Source organism: Natrix helvetica, assembly GCF_964273705.1.
Source record: "Natrix helvetica genome assembly, chromosome: 7".
Taxonomy (NCBI): domain Eukaryota; kingdom Metazoa; phylum Chordata; class Lepidosauria; order Squamata; family Natricidae; genus Natrix; species Natrix helvetica.
In genome coordinates this window covers 74,622,626-74,639,008 of record NC_138558.1, presented here as the reverse complement: position 1 = coordinate 74,639,008, position 16,383 = coordinate 74,622,626, and the positions used below count along the sequence as shown (strand labels likewise).

The window sequence follows — 16,383 nt, the reverse complement described above, 5'->3', positions numbered from 1 at the left end:
CTTCGAATGAATAAAGTACTGGGCTTTGCAGTGCTTCTGGTTATATTTTCTTTCATAGTTTGGAACTCAGAAGATTTTCCTCCTAATTTAATTAATATTTTTTTAAAGCCTCAAGACATGCATTCAGATTTCAAAATACTAGATTTCATTCCTGTGAAATTTAATCTTGTTTATCTGTGTTTCCTTGGACAACTCAATATATGAAACACCCACCCACTCCAAATCTATTTGATTGGGTCATTATCTCCAAATATAAATATTTAAAGAGAGTATTTTACTACCCTTACCTGAAGATTTTTACCATATGCAATTCTTGTTTAAATAGGCTTTTCCTTTCTCAATGAAAGCTGAAACCTCACACTCTATTTGGATATTTTCTATGAGGAAATTGCCCATAGAATGGCTATTTGATTCCCACCCCATCTACATCATGTCTTCCTGGTAGATGTGCTGAATTTGAATTTCTAAAAATATCGGAGTACCTCTCTAGGATTGTGAAACAGCCATGAATTCCAGTATTTGTTAATTCTGTTAAAGGAGTTCTTAGCAACTCAAAAGGAAACCAAGATATTTATCTCCATTCCTTTTTCAAATTACTTTTATTATTTTGCTGAAGTTAAATAATACATTATAATGCTCAATTTCTGGGATGGCGAACCTATGGCACGCATGCCACAGATGGCACGCAAAGCCATTTGTCAGGACACGTGAGGTGTTGCCCTGTCAGCTGGCCAGCGCGCATAAGCGCACTGGCCAGCTGACCGGCCTTCTTTTGAGGTCATTTTTCACCCTCCCCAGGCTCCAGAGACTTTATAGGAGCCTGGGGAGGGCGAAAACAGCCACCCCCCACCCCCCAGAGGCCTTCCAGAGGCTTCAGGAGCTTCCCTGAAGCCTCTGGAGCGCAAACAAACGGCCCTACGGGCAAACCGAAAGTTCATTTTTTGCCCTCCAGAGCCTCCGGAAGGCCCCTGACGGCTCCTGAGGGCTAAAACCGGCCCTATGAGCAAACCAGAAGTCTGTTCCCGAACTTCCGGTTTGCCCATAGGGCTGGTTTTTTATGCTCCAGAGGCTTCAGGAAAGCTCCTGAAGCCTCCGGGGGGAGGGGGAGGCTGTGGAGCCTGGGGAGGGCGAGGAAAGCATGCCAAAAATGTGGAGCACTGGTCATGCACACATGCGCATTGGGGTTGTGCGCATTGCATTATGGGTGTGACATGCCCACACACGGGCCCCCTGCGCTCCCCCCACTTTTGGCACGCGAGCCAAAAAAGGTTCGCCATCACTGCTCTATTTCCTTTCTAATACTAAGAATTTGTATTACTGTAGAAGATGACCAGGATGAGCCTGAGGGTGGGGTCAAACATGGCCTCAATCACAAGTCCCTGTGCACCCACAAGAGCTCTAAGTCCATTCCCCTTGAATGCCTTTCTTATCTCCCGCTCATTTCCCTTGACCGTTAGTAGCTCAGATTCTTGTAGAGAGTTTAAGCTTGCAGTAAATCTTTATACTTATTTGAACTGCCTGAATCTCCTGATTTCCCCTGCGCTTGACAATTACGCTGTGATGTTCCCATTTTAGGATTATTTTTGCTGTCTCTAAAAATATTTTAAATAACACATTTTTCTGATCCAAATTAAATAGATTGGGGGTGGGGGAGACTGTTCCTTAACACGCTTTATACAATAACTTCATTTTTCTGTCTTTCTTTTTTAATCCGTTTGATTTCTCCTCTTTTATTTATTATTCTGTTATAATTATTATTATTTCAAAACTGGTAAAGGTTGCAGTGGGGGAAATAGTGAAGGTGACCAATGGGGAGCATCTCCCAGCTGATCTCATCTGTCTGTCCACAAGGTTAGAATGAATCGGTTCTAGAATAAATGTGTTTCTGGGTCCGTCTATTAAACCAAGGCAGAAAAGGATTCTGCTGTGAACAAAGATGCATTCAGATGAAAGTACAAGGGAATGTTCGACTTTGTCTAAGCCAGGGGTGTCCAAACTTGGGAACTTTAAGACTTGTGGACTTCAACTCCCAGAATTCCCCAGCCAGCATGGCTGGCTGGGGAATTCTGGGAGTTGAAGTCCACAAGTCTTACCAAGTTTGGACACCCCTGGTCTAAGCTAATAGCACTCAGACTTATATAGTGCTTTGCAGCTCTCTGTAATCTGTATGATTATTAAAGCCATATGTGCAATTAAACACCCTTGTACTTCAGCACAAGTTCCACTGAAATTTATCGGACAAACCTATAAATCAAGAGTCTTAGGATTGCACTTAATGCAGAAATAGTTGATCAACTTCCAGATTTATTCTATAAAATAAGCCAATGACTAAAATAAACTGTTTTGATGACGTTGTTATGCAGACACCATCTAAAGTTTTAAACTCGAGTCCCTTGAGGAAGATGGGCTGTCTAGAAACATGAACTATAAATCATATGATCATAAATCATGCCATAGAGAACTTCATGCTTAACAATAATTTTATACAACACTTTCGTTGTTAACAAATGATACATTTTGAGAATTCTAGAGGACCCACAGCACAGATCTAAATGTTGCATGCTTTATTTTGCATGCATTTGGCTTTGTTGATGGATGAACAGCATGCTACCTCAATAAAAGCAGTTTTTATATAGATTCTATGTTTGGATTGCATTTTGTTTGACATCATTAATTTTATTTGATTATAGTGATGAATGTCAAAATATATTAATTTCGGTAATGAAACATATTTTCCCGATCTTTGATGTTCCACTCATTTATTTTCAGTGTTCTTCAAAAAATATTCAGTCAAATGTAAACAAATTTGATAAATAGGGCTTATTTTAAATTATATGTACATAATTTGGTAGCTTTCCAGTGCAATCCTATGCACACATGATTATTCAGAATTAAACTAGTTTGAATTGAGTAGAGGTACTCCTAGATAGATGTGTAAAAGATTGCAAACACAGTGTATATTTGTTAAATCATATGAAATATGTCCGGATTTAAATATGTTTCATATACTGAAACTGAAATAATTTGCAAGTTAATTGTAATCAGTCAATTACATTTTCAGAAAAACTGACTTTTAAAACGTAAATGTAAAGTGAAAAAATTCCTGTTTAAATATGGATGAGCAACTTTACTAAATATTCAACATTTACTAAATATATTTTTGACATAAATGCAAGATCAACATTACATGTATTTTGGGAGATGTGGTATTTTCATACAATGCATTTAATTACAATGCAATTACAATAAAATGCATTCAATTATAATTATGTTGACTGTGATTTTTGTCTTTTTTGCCAGCTATTTCCTGAATAGAACAGATTTGCTTAATAATTGCCAAATTCACTTAACGACCGCCACAAAAGTCATAAAATCAGGCGCAGTCACTTTTTGGTCTGCTTTGTGATTGCAATGATTTATAATCGTAATTCTGGGCTCAATTACTGTTATATGTCAAGGACTTCCTATATGTTGCATATTTATTTTGTGTTACTTTATTTAAAAAAACTAGAGAATTTATGTTATTCAAACCTATGGATTGCAAGCTTAGTTTCATGTCAAACTATTTAGCTTGCTTTTTCTGTCCAACAAAAATCTGGAGTCAGTGAATTTCTACCGGTCATTAATGAAGTCAATATGAATAATTTTCTTTACATATTTTAAGGGTCATTGACTGAAAATGTAAATTACTAGTTCATATTTTGTTTAATGACAATAATATAAACTAAAGAATGATGATGCATTTCAGTGAAAATAGATTCTGGACTGCTTAATTTATAAAATGGATCTTCTCTTTTCTATAAGTGAGCCGCAAGCTATGTGCTACATTGAAACATCAAATTTAGATGGCGAAACTAATTTAAAAATACGACAGGTAAGAAGTATGTTTTCCCCTCTCTATTATCTTACTTTATATTGCTTCAAGATAATTCTCAGTGCATAGTACACAGAATGAAGCAGAATCTTAAAGGGCAAAAAAAAAAGCATTAAGGGTCTTGAACGTTCATTTTAGTCCTCAAGAGATGTAGGCACTGATCCAAGGTGTATTGCATACTATTGATGTTAGTCTGTTATTTACATAAAGAAGAATCCGCATTTTAAGAAGCGTGGTTTTACCTGTAAAATATTGATAATATATATCCCTTCTTGCATTTTCAGAATGCAAGTATAAAAATTAATAACGCTTCAATTTTATGTTTGCAGTCTTCTCAATCCTTTCAGTTTTATTAGGTGTTTCACTTTATTTTGTGAAAAATCTTACATGGGAAATTGGGCACTGCAGATGAACAGGGAGGGGGGAAGAAAAACGAGAGGACAGTATCATTCATAAAAAGATAAACAGATTTTTTTATAATGAAAATATATAATTAAAATATGAATATGTTATCAGCTGATAAATGATTAGGGCTAGTGCAAAGGTATATATATACATAGGTTGAAATGCGTGAATGCAGCTTAGGGCAGAGAAGAAATATTTGAAATTTTGCTTTTAGTTGTCTTAAATTTGTCACGTCATCAGTGCAAAGAATTGTGGAAACTATCAACAGTTATTAGCAACTTGGAAGTTTAATCAGTCGTCGTGCAGTTTGTATTTTGGCTTAGAGCGATATTTCTGAATCTTTCCATTCTGTCTTTAACTTTATTATGAACCACTTAAAATCATAATTAAAAATACAGACTTAATTATATAGATAAATTTCTGTGTGTGTGTGTGTTTCTAACTGACAGTAATCTATATGAGGCACAGTTTTTTGCTCCAGACAATATGACATCCTGTTCTTAAATAAAAATAAATCAGTTTTCAATATCTTGATAATTATATGGAATTAAGGAAAAAAGAGCTTGTGAAACTGAAGCTAACTGCAGGATGAATTTGCTTATACACATCATGATATATGATTTACTATTATCGGTGAATGCAACTAATAAATTAATAAATAGATGTAAACACCCATATATAGGAAATCATAAGCTTGTGTTACTTATTCTTAATTTTTCATTATCGCATTATGAACACTTTTATTCAAACAGGGCTTACCACTGACCGCTGATATAAAGGACATTGACAACTTGGTGAGACTTTCAGGCAAAATTGAATGTGAGAGTCCTAATAGACATCTCTATGACTTTGTTGGAAATATTAGACTAGACAGCCATGGGTATGTAAACTTTTGAGTGCAATTTCTTTCATAATATTTCTAAAATCTATTAAAAAATAGAATATTGATATTGATGGAAAGAATATTTTCATTGCTGTGTTTTAACAAAAAATAATATATATGTCAGCTGTATTAATTTCAGTTTACTTTCACTGTTTAAAGTTCTGGTAACACCCACCTCCCGCAACCATTTTATAAGTAATTATTAATTCAATGTGCTTATTCATCCTGCCATTAAAAAAAAAAGTTTGGCCATTTTATTTCAGCATCATTGTTCAAACCTTAAAGTTTGGAGAAAAAAAGTGAATGAAACAAAACAGATTTTAATCATGAAAACTTTTACTCTTCATTTTACACATTCACTTCCTAGACCTATTTCTAATCTTAACAACTTAAAATGAATGCCTCTCTTATCTGATTCCTTAACCTCATTACTCGGACCTCAACCAGTATTTTGCTCCAAGCATCCTAAAACACCCATTATGCCAGAGAATCCGAATCATAATGGAGCTGGAAGCAACACTTCAAACGGCATAAATGTGAATCAGTTGTCAGGTTCCAAATGTAAATTACGTGACCATGGGGATGCTGCCACATTCATAAGTGTGAAAAATGGTCATAAGTCACTTTTTTCAGTGCCGTTGTAACTTCGAACCATCATTAAGCAAACCGTTGTAAGTCCTTGACTTATCTGTATCTCCGTCCCCAAAGGAGCTGATGCGAAACAAAAATAAATTTGTGAAACAAATTGTGAAACAATTGGCACATTCAGTTAGAATGTTTCAAGTGTCTTAAGTTCAGAGGGAAGGAAAGTTGAGACATTTTGAAACTTCCACTATTTATGGAAACTCAAAACAAACCGGTTGCTTTCTTAATTTTCAAACTTGGAGGCAAGGTAGTCATTGATAAACAAAATTAAGTAGTAACTATCATGCAACTTACAGAAAAATTGGCAGAGTGAATTATTTTAAGTATTTCTATAGCCTACTATAGAAGCAATACTTTATAACATTTCTAAAGCCTAAATGTTGCTTGGACAAGCAGCAGAGAACTGAACCCAGAAATTGGAAATGTATTCAGTTTTAACAGTATTTGTGAACCCACAGGAAAAATCCTCCATTAGCTTGAGACCACTTTCTATGCAGGCATAGCATACTTGGCATTATGCAACAAACAAACAAAAAAGCAGCGCAATTGTGCATTTGTCAGCCCAAAAGCTCAACAAATGTAACAATGCATCTATTATTCACATGCACAATGCACATTTTTGTATTTGGCTGTTTGCTGGCAAAGCTCAACATACAAAAGCATAATTTGCTGGAAAATCTCAGCAACCATAACAACGGGAATATCTATAAATGGTCATGCACCACACACATTTTTGTTAAGTGGCACTCTATCCACAAAAGCACAACAGGGATTATCTATGGTTGGCCATGGACGGTGCACATTTTTGTGTTTGTCCACAAAAGAAAACACGAAGCACACACATCATGTTACAATCTATGAACTTACTTTTCATCTAGAAGAATTTAATAGCAATAAACATAACCTGGATGTATGGATGGCAAATCTAGACAGCAGACTAAAAAGCAGAGACATCACCCTGGCAAAAAAGGTGCATATAGTCAAGGCTATGGTTTTCCCAGTTGCAATGGATGGCTGTGAAAGTTGGACCATAAGAAAGACTGAGCACCAAAGAATGGAGGCCTTTGAACTCTGGTGCTGGAGAAGACTCCTGCATTGAGTCCCTTGAACTGCAAGGCCATCCAACCGGTCAGTCCTAGAGGAGATCAACCCTGACTGCTCTTTAGAAGGCCAGATCCTGAAGAGGAAAGTCAACTACTTTGACCACCTGATGAGAAGGAAGGACTCCCTGGAGAAGAGCCTCATGCAGGGAAAGATTGAGGGCAAAAGAAGAAGGGGATGACAGAGAATGAGGTGGCTGGATGGAGTCACCGAAGCAGCCGGCGTGAGCTTAAATGGACTCCAGAGGATGGTAGGGGACAGGAAGGCCTGGAGGAACGTTATCCATGGGGTCACGATGGGTCGGATACGAATTCATAACCATCAACAACAACAATAACCTGAATGTACAAAAAGATCTAGCCTCTGAGAAATGTGGTTAATGCCGTATTCTCTATTCCATTTAGCTAGTTCCATTCAATACTGAGGTTACAATCCAAGTCTCTGTGGAAAAAGGATGTTACTTGCAGGGGACTATTTTGTGTTAGAAATGGTCTGCATATCCTGACTTCCCATTCGGTAGAAATGTACCTAAAACCCAATATTAAGAAGTGAGGCCTGCAAAGTTCAGCTGATTCTGGCATAGGTTCCAGGCCATCCAGGATGAAATCTGGATTGCAGAAGACTTCCTTTCAATGGGTTCAGCAGCATTTTAACATCCGGATGGTTTCCGCCAACATGCAAAAGAAAACTCATTAAAGAAAGAATCAAAGGGAAAAACAACATCGTATATCAAGATTTATGGTGCTCCCTGGACAAAAATGGGTAGCACCTTGATTTTATCAGCAGCACAAAGATAAAAGAAGAGAGAAGTCAAGCCTTTTTGTAGATTAATCACCTGACAGCAAATAAAGATGAAAAGCTAAATTGAAACGCTTTTTATAGTACTGTTGCTAATGGTACAAGAGGCCTTATTGATTCATATGTACTACCTCTGTCTTTTTCACTCTTTAAAAAAAATATCCCTAATGAACAAGGAAAATGGTGGTGAGGCTTAATCGTGCGACCTATATTAAATCAGGATGTGACTCAATTTTGGATGCAATGATCAGTTGCAAGGATTGACAGGACGATAAAAATATGAGTGCAAAATAGCAATTTGGCTGTGTACAATGCAAAGAGAAACATAACATACCCTATGGCAGAATAAAAATTATGTTCTTATTAATTCTTATTATTATTATTCCCATTAGCATTTAATAAATATGCCTAAGAATCCCCCCCCCCAACCCAATCTGTTTCTATATTATTGTTTCTGAAGTAATTATTTTTTTATCGATTCAGTGTGGCTTAATTTTTGCTGTCTTCTCTTTTAGGACTGTTCCACTGGGGCCTGACCAGATTCTTCTGCGTGGTGCTCAACTCAGAAATACACAGTGGGTTCATGGAATCGTTGTTTATACAGGACATGATACAAAACTTATGCAGGTTTGTCTCCTAACCGAGAATAACCTTGTATGTTAAAGCTCTTTGGATCTTCTGCTCTATATTTATGCCGTAATGGACAGGAACAAAAGGTCGCCCGATTGGATAATAAATTGGAAGCATGACCATACAGGTAGTCCTCAACCTACAACAGTTCATTTAGTGACTGTTCAAAGTTACAACGTCATTGAAAAAAAGAGATGACCATTTTTCACACTTACAATCGTTGCAGCCGCCTCATGGTCACATGATCAAAATTCAGATGCTTGGCAACTGACCCATATTTATGACAGTTGCAGTTTCCCAGATTGCAGATTCGTGTAACCACTGTGGCAACAAAGGTCGTAAAATGGGGCAAAATTCATTTAACTTTCTCAGCAACAAAAATTTTGGACTCTGGTGTAGTCATAAGTTGAGGACTATCTGCATAAAGGAACACTTAACACCATGAATTTGCTATACAGATCAAAAAATAGTTGGCCATCATTATTATTGGGTAAATATGTTGGTATCATTTGACACATATTAAGGTTATATCCTTGGTTTTCTCAGTTCACTAGATAAACATATGACTCATAAATTAATAAATAAAAGTGTGCATTTATTTTACTGTCAAATTAAATCGGCAGTAATTTATTTATAGGACAACAAAATCCCATGATACATAAAAGACAAATCAGCCTTCTTATCACATACACTTCAATTATTTGTTAATTTTTAAAATGCCATAACAGTCTCATATGGCTACAAAAATCTAATGTATCTCTGTTTTTAGCATTTATTTCAACAGTAGGTCCTATTGTTTTATTTATTGACACCATCAATGGAATGTACCACCCAAGTTAAAACTGTACTGTGTTTTTCAAGCCTTTATAGAATAGAATAGAATCTATACATATAAAAACAGCTCTGTGTGTGTATGTTCCAGCATAGCTCTGGAACGCTTCAAGCAATTTCAACCAAACTTGGTACACAGATGACTTTCTCTCTATAGACAAATACTGTGGGGGGTAAGACACCCCTAACACCCCTCTGGGTGTGTGTTCTGTTAAGATACAGCCTGTTGTGCCTTAAAATGGCTTCTATTGTGCAGCGCAGTGGAGTTGCCATGGTAACAGCTTCACAGTACTCCACAAGGGGGCTCCCTCTGGTAAGGGGGAAAATCCAACATTAGAAATTACATTTGGTAACATTTCCTGACATTTCCCCCCTATAAATTAATACCCGGGCAACGCCAGGTTGTCAGCTAGTAAGCTACATCAGTAATTGATATGAATATTTAAGATGATTAAAGCATGAAAATATCCTTAGACATTAAAGAAAAGGAAATAAATTAGCATATGAATGTCATATTTACTTGTGGACCCTCTTTTTCTTCCACAGAACTCAACAAGCCCACCTCTTAAGCTGTCTAATGTGGAAAGAATTACAAATATACAAATTCTGTTTTTGTTCTGCATTCTTATTGCCATATCTCTAGTTTGTTCCATTGGTGCAGCTATATGGAATCAAAAGCACGAAGGGAAAGACTGGTACATCAACCTAAGCTGTAAGCCCCTTAAAACAAGTGCATTTTTGTGTGCCATAATGATATCTACTGTATATCTTACTTTACGTCTATAAAGTAAAATAAGTGTGTGATGCGTCCTTGTATTTACATCTGTTTAAAGCAGTATTATGGTTAATATTGACTAAAGGTTTTAAATGAAATTTTTAATATAGTTGGTAACTTGAAGAATTGTGTGTGCGTGCACTTGCATAACCATATACAAATTTACCAGAAGACATATTTGTCCAGATTCAAATTAGAAATTGTGTGAAGCCCTGTCCAGTAGTTGCATTTCATACATTATTTCAAAGAGTGTAAATGAATAGAATAGAACAGAACAACAGAACAGAACAGAATAGAATTCTTTATTGGCCAAGTGTGGTTGGACACACAAGGAATTGGTCTCCGGTACATAAGCTCTCAGTATGCATGAAGATATAAGTGATAAATCATGATCATAGTCATAAATACATTTATTGGGAATCATAAAATACAACACTTAGTGATAGTCATAGGATACTAAATAAGCAATCAACATTAATAATCCTAGGAGACTAAATAAAACAATATAAATTGTAAAGATACAAGCAACAAAGTTATAGCCATAAGTAGAAAAGATGATAGGTAGTAGGAAGATGAGAAGAGTAATAGTAATACAATCTTAGTAATATTTTGACAGTGTTGTGAGAATGGGTTGTTTAGCAGAGTGATGGCATTCGGGGGGGAAACTGTCCTTGTGTCCAGTTGCTCTGGTGTGCAGTGCCCTTTAGTGTTGTTTTGAGGATAGAAGTTGAAACAATTTATGTCCAGGATGTGAGGGGTCTGTAGATATTTTCACAGCCCTCTTTTTGACCCGTGCAGTGTCCAGGTCCTCAGTGGAAGGCAGGTTGGCAGTCATTGTTTTTTCTGCAGTTCTGATTCTCCTCTGAAGTCCGTGTCTGTCTTGTTGGGTTGCAGAGCCAAACCAGACAGCTACGGAGGTGCAGATGACAGACTCAAGGATTCCTCTGTAGAACAGAATCAGCAGCTCGTTGGGCAGTTTGAGATTCCTGAGTTGGCGCAGAAGGAACATTCTTTGTTGTGCTTTTTTGATGCTGCTTTTGATGTTAGGTGTCCATTTTAAGTCTTGAGATATGATAGAACCTAGAAATGTGAAGGTCTCTACTGTTGCTACTGTGTTGTCTAATGTTGTAAGAGGGGTGGTATAGGAGGGTTTCTCCTAAAATCTACCACCATTTCTATGGTTTTGAGTGTGTTTAGTTCAAGATTGTTATGGTCACAACACAAAGCACTAGGACATTAGCACATGGTATGGTGGATTTATACCTTTCTGTCTGTACTATGATCTTAACAGAGATCCAGTTTAACTTCTATTTTCTAATTTGTGTTGGGTTGTTTTTTTTTACACCTCTATTCAGATTTCTTTCTAAGGCAAACAACAGATTCTAGAGCAGGTTTCATAGGAACCAGGATATTAGAAGAGCTTTCTATATAGTTTTTTTTTAAAAAACCCTAAGTAAATAAATTTCTAAAATTATTGTGCTCAATGTTATAAATCATGCATGATTTCTCTTTGTTCTCTCTGTTTTAACAGATGGCGGAGCTAATAATTTTGGACTCAATTTCCTGACATTTATCATTCTCTTCAATAATCTAATTCCGATCAGCCTGTTAGTTACACTGGAAGTTGTTAAATTTATTCAAGCATATTTTATAAATTGGGTAAATATAAAAATTATTGTGCTATTTGCAGACTTTCTAATAATTCATTTCAAGAATAGAATATATACTGTTTGATAATATTTGATAATAGAAGCTATTTGTTAAAATAGTGCAGATTAAATTTCAAGATAAAATATCACAAAATATAACCTTACATGATTGGAGGCTTTAAATGGTATAGGTTAATGAAATCCCTTACAACTAAACCTTTTAAGATACGAGCTTACAAAAACATGTTTACCCCTAATACAAACTACAAAGACAGATAATGAGTAGTATAATGCATATTCTCAGTGGTGGAAGTCTACCTCCTAGCCCTACACTTGACTTTATAGCCCCATCCTATCCTCAATATTTACACATGGGAATACAATTTTGGTAAATGTTTAGTTAATACCAAGTTCTTGCTTAATGTTTTGCTCAAAACAGATTGCAGTGGAGTGTGTGCACAAGTTAATACCCCTTTCAGCTTTTTATTATTATTATTTCATTAGGATATTGACATGCATTATGAACTTACAGACACTGGTGCCATGGCACGTACGTCCAATCTTAATGAAGAACTTGGCCAGGTATTTGGGGGGGGGGGTTGGGAGGGGGGAGTTCTATTGTTTTATTAATGTGTAATTTCTTAATTTAAATTCACACAACCACCTCCTTTGTCATTTATCTGATAACTTGGTAGAATGTAAACATTCTCTATCCTATGTTTAAATGGATTATGTTTACATTTATCCCCCAAATATGCCAGTGTAGAATTCCTGACAGTTTCTGGGAGTTGAAGTCATAAAGGGGTCACAGTTGCCCACTCCTGTCCTAGGGATGATTCTCCGGAACATGCCAGGGTCTAATGAGACTCATTTATACCAATACCCTAATTCAACCACTATTCTGAACAGGAGAACATTTATAAAAAGTCCTACAGATCTGGTAAGAAAAAACAAATGATTCTAAGTGCCATTTTTAGCAATGTCTCATTACCGGAATTATTGACAAGATATCATAAATATTCTCAGTAAGCAACACTTACAATTAGTTTTTTATCTTTGTATTTTTTAAAGTTCAATAAAATATTATGAAAGAAACAAAAAGACAAAGAATTCCCGGAGATACAGCAGCTTTAGGAACACTTCCCAAAAAAGAGGATGTTATTTATTTAGCAGCTGCTACTAAATTTAATCCCATCCATGTAGACAGAACATAAATCTTCAAATTTATCTTCAAATTCTCGGTCGGAGGACCTAGTGGCCGCCTGGAATAGGGCGACGGCTGGGGCCTTGGACCGGGTTGCGCCTTTGCGACCTCTCCTACGGCAGCGACCCACCCGGGCTCCCTGGTATACCGAGGAGCTGAGGGTGATGAAGCGCCAGAGGAGACGTCTAGAGAGCAGGTGGAGGTCCTCACGCTCCGAGTCTGACCGAACACAGGTAAGAGCCTATTTACGGACTTACCTCGTGGCATTGAGAGCGGCCAAACGTAGACATTGTGCCGCTCTTATTGCGTCTGCGGATAACCGCCCTGCCGCCCTGTTTAGGGTCACCCGCTCCCTCTTGGTGCAAGAAACGCGGGGGGTACCCTTACAGGGTAGAGCAGAGGAGTTTGGAGAATATCTGCAGAACAAAGTCGCTCAGATCCGGAGCGGATGGGCCCCCTCCAGTGGTCTGGACGGGCCGTCAACAGTGAGTCTTGTGAGTCCACTCTGGGAGGAGTTTGACTCTGTTGCCCCCGAGGATTTAGACAGGTTGCGTGGAAGGCTGCGACCCACCACATGTTCATTGGACCCGTGTCCCTCCTGGCTGGTACTGGCATCCTGGGAGGTGACACGAGGCTGGCTTCTGGGCCTGGTGAACGTCTCGTTGGGTGAGGGATCCTTACCTACCGTCTTGAAAGAGGCGGTGGTGAGGCCCTTACTCAAGAGGCCTTCACTTGACCAAATGGAGCTAGCTAATTATCGTCCAGTCTCCAACCTCCCTTTTTTGGCGAAGGTTGTTGAGAATGTGGTGGCGCAGCAGTTTCCGCGTCACCTCGATGAATCCGATTATCTAGACCCACGCCAGTCCGGCTTCCGACCCGGGCACAGCACTGAGACAGCCTTGGTCGCGTTGGTTGATGATCTCTGGAGGGCCAGAGATAGAGGTTGTTCCTCTATCCTGGTCCTATTAGATCTCTCAGCGGCTTTTGATACCATCGACCATGGTATCCTTCTGCGCCGGCTGGAGGGGATGGGAGTCGGAGGCACCGTGTTACGGTGGTTCGACTCTTACCTCTCCGGCCGGATGCAATATGTGTTGACAGGGGGGCAGAGATCGACCCCGAGGCCACTCTCTTGTGGGGTGCCGCAGGGGTCGGTTCTCTCGCCCCTTCTTGTCAATGCATACGTGAAGCCGCTGGGCGAGATCATCCGTGGTTTTGGGGTTCAATACCATCTGTACACTGATGATACGCAGCTGTACATTTCAACCCCAAACCACCCCAACGAGGCTGTCGCAGTGATGCCCCGGTGTTTGGAAGCCGTCGGGGTCTGGATGGGGGACAACAGACTCAAACTCAACCCATCCAAGACTGAGTGGCTGTGGCTTCCGGCACCTCGGTTCAGCCAGCTGACTCCATCACTGGCCATAGGGGACGAGCTACTGCCCCCTGTGGAACGGGCGCGCAATTTGGGCGTCCTCCTAGATGCCCGGCTGTCAATGGATGACCATGTGGCAGCCGTGGCAAGGGGAGCGTTCCACCAGGTTCGCCTGGTGCACCAATTGCGCCCCCTACTGGACCGGGATGCCCTACGCACAGTCACTCATGCGCTGGTGACGTCTCGCCTAGATTACTGTAATGCTCTCTACATGGGGCTTCCCTTGGGACGCGCCCGGAGACTGCAGCTAGTCCAGAACGCGGCCGCGCGGGTTATCATGGGGAGGTCTAGATACTCCCACGTAACACCGCTCCTGCGCGAGCTGCACTGGCTACCTGTGGTTTTTCGGGTGCGTTTCAAGGTCCTGATTACTATCTTTAAAGCGCTCCATGGCTCAGGACCTAGTTACTTGCGGGATCGCATCCTCCCACATACATCCCTGCGGCCAATCCGCTCTCACAGAGAGGGCCTTCTCCAAGTGCCGTCCACTAGGCAATGCCAGCGGGCGGCGCCGAGGAGTAGAGCCTTCTCTGTGATGGGCCCAACCCTCTGGAATGACCTCCCCCCCGACATTAGAACCACCTCGGACTTCCGCTCCTTCCGTCAAAAATTGAAGACTCACCTGTTCCGACTAGCTGGCCTGGCATGATTATAAATGTTACATCTATGAACTCCTGGTAGTATATTCTCATCTGGTTATTTTAAGGGTAATGTTTTAGTTTTAATTGTTTTTAGGGCTTTTAGCCTCATATTTATTTATTCTTCTGTACAGGACTCTTAATTTTAACCTCCTCCACATACATACATATATATATAGCCCTATTTATATTTGTATTTTATCTGTGATTTATTGTGGACTGTACACCGCCCCGAGTCCCTTTTTGGGAGAGGGGGCGGTTTAGAAATGTGAATAAATAATAATAATAATAAATGATCCTTCTTGAGATCCCAGTACTCCTAATTTGTGAAATTTGTGAAAAATGGTGCTAAATTCTAAGCTGACCCATTTATGGATCTGTTGTCTAAAACTACCCAATACTGGAAAGTTTTTGCATAAATTTTTGGCTAGCATTTTCAATATGTTGAACAATTTAAGAAACTACATTGTGTTACTATGACAATGTTATCATATTAACGTATGCTGAGTGAAACGTATTTAAGAACATTTACTTTTACTTTTTTTAAAGGTCAAATACATCTTTTCAGACAAAACAGGTACCTTGACGTGCAACGTTATGCAATTTAAGAAGTGTACTATAGCAGGAATATCTTACGGGTGAGTTCTTTTCTTACGTCATTGCTTGATTTCATCTACCTTGCTACCTTTTTTTAAAAAAAATTAAGAGTTGGACATTTGCAATGTCATTAAAATACTTTTGGAGGATCTTTTAAGTTAAAATTAAAATAGCCTCAAAAACAATCAAAAGCCTCTGATGCATAACTATTTCAGGGCCTGCCTTTTACTCTTAAGTCAGCTTCATCTGTTTAGCTGTGGAGTTGAAATGATCAATCCAGACATTTCACACAGATGTTTTTTCACTTAAAATTTAGCAACCTCTATAGCACTCTTTCCTGTGAGCCGCTGATTGTCAGATTGTTAATTATTAAAAATAAAGATGCTGAAGATTAGAATACTAAAATACGAATACAGATAGTTCTCGACTTAGAATAACTTCTTTAGTAACCGTTCAAAGTTACAATGGCACTGAAAAAAGCGACTTCTGGCTGTTTTTCACCCCTACGACTGTTGCCGTATCCCCATGGTCATGTGATTTATATTAGGATGTTTGACAACTGCTTCATATTTATGACGGTTGCAGCGTCATGTGATCACCTTTTGCAACTTTCTGGCAAGCAAAGTCAACAGGGAAGCCAGATTCACTTAACAACCATGTTACTAAGTTAACAACCGCAATGATTCACTTAACAAATACGGCAAGAAAAGTCATAAGATGGGGCAAAACTTAACCAATTTCTCACTTAGCAACATAAATTTTGGGCTCAATTGTGATTGTAAGTCAAGGATGACCTGTACTAAAATTCTTCGGGATATGGGAGTTGAAAGAATTTGCTGTATTCAAAGTCCATCTATAACAGGGGTGTCCAAACTTGGCAACTTTAAGACTTGTGGACTTCAACTCCCAGAATTCCCC

The 16,383-nt window shown here is 38.7% G+C and overlaps 1 protein-coding gene across 3 annotated transcripts in view; it reads left to right on the top strand.

The window, feature by feature from the left end:
* Positions 1-16,383, top strand: part of ATP8A1 (ATPase phospholipid transporting 8A1) — a 68,737-nt gene that overhangs the window by 17,139 nt on the left and 35,215 nt on the right. For 2 of the 3 annotated variants that reach the window (XM_081958948.1, XM_081958946.1), the window contains exons 8-14: positions 3,805-3,874; positions 5,032-5,159; positions 8,222-8,333; positions 9,714-9,879; positions 11,474-11,601; positions 12,096-12,173; positions 15,418-15,506. In XM_081958948.1, coding sequence (XP_081815074.1) covers positions 3,805-3,874; positions 5,032-5,159; positions 8,222-8,333; positions 9,714-9,879; positions 11,474-11,601; positions 12,096-12,173; positions 15,418-15,506 — 771 coding nt within the window. Of the gene's footprint in view, positions 1-1,777; positions 1,852-3,804; positions 3,875-5,031; positions 5,160-8,221; positions 8,334-9,713; positions 9,880-11,473; positions 11,602-12,095; positions 12,174-15,417; positions 15,507-16,383 lie in introns of all 3 variants that reach the window. The other variant, XM_081958947.1, reaches the window with a different exon arrangement.